The 4,885-nt window shown below is 35.0% G+C and overlaps 1 protein-coding gene across 1 annotated transcript; it reads right to left on the bottom strand.

Annotated features, from left to right (window-relative positions):
• Window positions 1-992: 992 nt before the first annotated feature.
• LOC107625851 (uncharacterized) lies at window positions 993-3,594 on the bottom strand. Its single transcript, XM_088506344.1, has 6 exons — window positions 2,805-3,594; window positions 2,677-2,739; window positions 2,352-2,436; window positions 2,151-2,224; window positions 1,415-1,953; window positions 993-1,119 (listed from the first exon to the last, which is right to left on the bottom strand). Exons 1-5 carry the CDS (start codon window positions 2,943-2,945, stop codon window positions 1,831-1,833), a joined length of 486 nt encoding a protein of 161 aa, XP_088362470.1. The 5' UTR covers window positions 2,946-3,594; the 3' UTR covers window positions 993-1,119; window positions 1,415-1,830.
• Window positions 3,595-4,885: the final 1,291 nt, after the last annotated feature.

The following is a 4,885-nucleotide window of genomic DNA, read 5'->3' as shown; positions in this document are numbered from 1 at the left end:
CTAGCACCTAAAAAATAAAATTTTAATATATTATTATCATGTTATACATACTATATCTGCTGTTGTAACATTTTTTTTTTAATTAAAACTAATAACTTTAATTTGAAAATACTAATACTATAAGTCTATAACCATAGCTAGTATTATTTGCTTTTTATCGGCAGATGAATAAAAAAATAGGGAAAAATTCATATATACCAACTCATCCCATGTTTCTAGTTCATGGTGAAAATAAAAGAACCAAAAATAGCAATACAACTTTCAGCCATAGCAAACGGAAGTGCACAAAATTAGAAATACAACAACCAGAATTGTACAAACAATTTTCAGCCACAAACAAATGGAAGTGACACACATATCATTGCAAGAAGTCAGAGGAGGAGATATGTACTCAGTTTTACAGGGGAACAAAGTGAAACAGAACCAATAAACCAACCAAACTAGCAATTAGCAGTTGAATAATTTTCTTTTTCCAACCAAGCATAAATCAGCACCTTAGTCGTAGCTTCCAGGCTTACAAGGTCTAAGTGGAAGTCAAGCAGTCCAGGCGACCTATCAGCTAGAACCTAGAGCCAAAATAGCAAAATGGAAAGAAGGTAAGTGATCAAATAATATATTCCTTTATTGCGGATCTTGCATAAATTAAATAAATAAATAGTAATCCATAAACTATAATTTTACGTTAGACAAGATCTATCAGCCCTTCTGGATTTGTGACCGATAACCCTTCAAGCCAACAAGCAATGAATTGTATAAGGAACACATTTAATCAACAATTCTAATTCCCTAAACTAACCACAGATCTGGAACTAGTTAGACAATCACAGACATTGATAAAACTATTATTTCCTCTAACAGCAAGAAATCATCATTAATTCATTATTTATTGATGGCATCAATTGAATAAAACAAGCAAAATAGAAACTGCATATCACTAAATCCAGTTGTGTAAATACTACTAAATAGCCAAGTAAAACACTGCACCTAAAATCCGAGGGCCCATTTTCTCTCAACAGGGATCTGTGGTCACATTCCTACTTGATAGTCCATATAACCTGGAAGGTACCCAGCAACTGGAGAAGAAACTTCACTGGAATGATTATGATTGAAACCAGCATCCTAAACAGTTACATTATAAAACCAAAAATAAGCTTTGCACAATATCCTATTTGAAAAGAGAAAACAAAGAAATCTAATACCAAGAACAGAAAATCTACAACTCCGGCACAAAATCCATAAGAACTCGGTTCTAGCTAGAAAGATAGATTCCATCACATGGAGTGTAGAAAGAAATACTGGGCTGCTTCCCATTTGACATGGGTATAAAGTTAGAAGCAAGTTAAACAGTCAGATCACTTCATTTAAGATGGACAAGTGAAGAGATCTTGAGCAATTAGAGAAGAAAGAAACCCACCATAGTCTCTCAAACTATTTGACATAGCAATCGCAACAGCACTCAACAGCCTGCTAGCCTCTGGTGCATCAAGAACTACACCACTTGCACTTTGAGGAGCAATGAGCTAGTGATATACAAGACATTAATCTTTCAATGAAAAATTAGATAGTGTTAAACCATACCAAAAATTCTTTTACACCAAAACATAACTGCAGATCATAAAAAGTAAAATTTCAATAAAAAGATTTTCCTGCATCACCCAGAAGGCAAAACAAATAAACAAAATAAATTGTTAGGACCATCAGCCATCCAAAGACGATAAATTGCCTCAATTTTAGAAATGAACCTACAAAATAAATTTATTAAGTAACATAAAAGAATAATGTTATCATGATAGTAGAGTAGCATCATTTCAACACAAAGAACCATTTCTCTTACAGTAATGCTATAAAGTGTCTTGTAATTGAGATTTCATGCAAATTTGAACGAAGAGGGCTCAAAAAAAAAACAAACCTTTCCCATGAAGAAGCTATAGTGAAATCATCAAAATGCTCAAACTGCATTGACATTTGAAGAAGGAGGTAGCAAAATTAGCACTACCCCTAATACCATCATCACACGCAATAAGGAATTCACCAATTAATTAAGAAATAAGAATTTTGATTCAGTGGTGAAGGAGAAAGAGAATACCACTTCCTTTAAAACATCAATACTTTCTTTAAAAGTCTGATTTCTTCCCGTGAATGATACTCACCTCTTCAGGGAACAAATCTGGGTGTTTGGAAAATATTCTGAGCATCAAATCGTTGTATCTGGAAGAAATGGAAACTGCACAAATTAAAAGGGAAAAAGGATTATAATCAATAAAGCACAATAGATTGAAGCTATATACTAAGAGAAATGAACAAACAATAAATCCCTGAAGAAATATACAGTACAAACAATTAATTCATACGTTCCAATAACATTATTAATCCTGTCAACTGCTCTCTCCCTAATTTGTGAAGCTTCCAAATTAGCGATCTAGTTCTGCTTGTGGCCTGAAATGACACCAATCAACTACAGTGAGATCAATTAGAGAGCAGAGTAGACCCCTTTATTATTTGTGAAAATAAGATAAAAAGTCTATTTAATCTATCCTTTGCTTGACGCCAAAATTATAATAGTAAAAACATGGAACAATATAAGAACAACAACAACTAATTAGAAGATTAGAAAACCTAAAATTAGACCCCAAAACCCCCAAAAATTCACAGAACCAATTGAAAATTAATACATACCATCTCCATCTCATTTAGCCATTGCAGTTCATCATCACTATCCAAATCATACACACTTTCGAACTGAAAAGTGAGAGCAAGTTAGAGAATGAGTGAGAAAGAGATGATACAGAACAGAGAATGGTTACCTGGTGACACGGGGTACTCCCTTCGAGCTCCTTGGTGGCGGAACAGCAGCCCGACGGTGGCAGAACAGCGAAGGCAACAAGCCCTAGCAATGGCGGTGGAGTTTCAGCGGCGACCGAGAACCCCCTTCTTCTCTCCTCCATCGCGTTTTCTCTCTTCCTTGAGCTCTCTTTCACTGGCGCTCGACAGCGGTGGAGCCCTAGGCGGCGTCGTCGTTTCTTTCCTTCCTTCCCTTCTCCTCTCTTCTTCTCTTCTTCTTTCTGTGCTCCCCTTTTCTGATTTCTTCTCTTTCGTGTGTGTGAGTTGAGGGAGGATGAGAGTGCGTGAGTGACGGCGTGGTGAGTGGTGAGTGACGAATATGAGTGATTGGTGGAGATGGTGAGTGGTGAGTGGTGACTGGTGATGGCGATCCCATTCTCTGATTTGGGGGTGATGAGTGGCGCGAAGAAGGGAAAAGCTAAGGGTAGTGATGATCGAGTGTTATGTTTTCAGTGGCTAAGGATTATGTTTTTTTATTTGGCTAAGTGTTTGTATGCGTTGTATCATTTGGTGAAAATTCAAAAATTTACTAAGTGTTATATATTGGGTATTTGACTTAGATACATTAGGCAACACTTTTGAAGCGCACCCAAAACTTAACAAATAGGCTACTTTTAAAAAGCGCTCTCTTTAATATAAAAGTGTACCCATAGATATTAACATACGGCTACGCTTTATAAGTGATTTCTATAATACCTAAGGCTACACTTTTTAAATGATGTCAGAATTGTGTTTCCTTTTCTCTAAAAAATAGGCAACACTGAAAAAAGCGTAGCCTATTCTATGAATAGGCTACGCTTTTCAAATGTAGCTTAAAAAAAGTGTGGCTGAATGGGTGTTTTTCTTGTAGTGATGTTCCAAATTTACACGTGACCAAAAGGGACCTTCATGATTGCAATTTGGAATACAATAACAGCTGATATTATTTTTGCATGATCAAAGCATTCATAGGCAACAAGCACAAATAATGTCAAAGCTGAGTGATTGAAACTCCAAAAACCTCACAAAACAAATCTAGAATATGAAAAAAATTAACACAAGAAGGGAACTGAATTGGCTTGGTAAACAGTTTGTGCCGAAAGAGAATGTAACAAACAGGAAAATCCAAATATTCTAAAATCCAAGCAGCAACCAAATGAAATGAAGATCAAGAATCATAATCAACATTATTTATTTCAACAGCTACAAGTAGAAGTAATCTATCTAGCAGCAAGCCAATTCCTTCTCAAACAAAATACTACTATATTATTTTTGGCATGATCAGAGAATTCGTAGTGAACAAGGACAAATAATGTCAATTTTGAGTTATCGAGACTCCAAAGACCTCACAAAACAAATCTATGATATGAAAGAAAGTACTCATGACTCAATCATAACCAAAAGTAGCTTTGTTGCAATTAAAAAGTGTAAGTTTGATCAGTCTGCACGGTGAGGTCCTGCAGACCCAAATCATGGTATAGACCATGCACAAATTCACAAACATTGAATAAATTGATGCAGTTAATTTCTGTTTTGCATCACTGGATTCTATTCAGGCACAGCGATATTTTACTATATTTATAACTATATACAAAAATAAGTGAAATCATAGGATCAATCCACTTTATAGGATCAGCTTTATTGTGCAAAGAAACAGGAACGAGAGTTAGATATGTTGTCCCGTTAAGGTATTTCATGAAACTGTTTGTAAGGAGCAGAAGCGTAAACAAGGTGAACTATGATGCTATCACAATCCCGCCATACCATATGCAACCACACAGAATTGCCCTACATAGCATGGCAGTCAATAATACAAAGGGTCCGAATAATTAAAGATTTTGCAAAGACATATACTACCTGACATGGAATATCAATAAAAATTGTATCTATATAGTCGTTGAATTGTAACTATGAATAATAATGATATCTTTGCCAACTTTCATCAACATTATTATATGTTTTTAATTAATACGTTTGCTGACAGATAATTTAACAATTAAAAATAAGGTGTGAACAATTTAATTTTATAACAAACTAACTATATAACAAAGTGCAATCAGTAGCT

This window comes from Arachis ipaensis, chromosome B2 (genome assembly GCF_059453495.1).
Source record: "Arachis ipaensis isolate K30076 ecotype BB chromosome B2, ASM5945349v1, whole genome shotgun sequence".
NCBI classification, from domain to species: Eukaryota; Viridiplantae; Streptophyta; class Magnoliopsida; order Fabales; family Fabaceae; genus Arachis; species Arachis ipaensis.
Note: the sequence above shows the minus strand (reverse complement) of the source record. Positions and strands in the feature narration are given on the sequence as shown.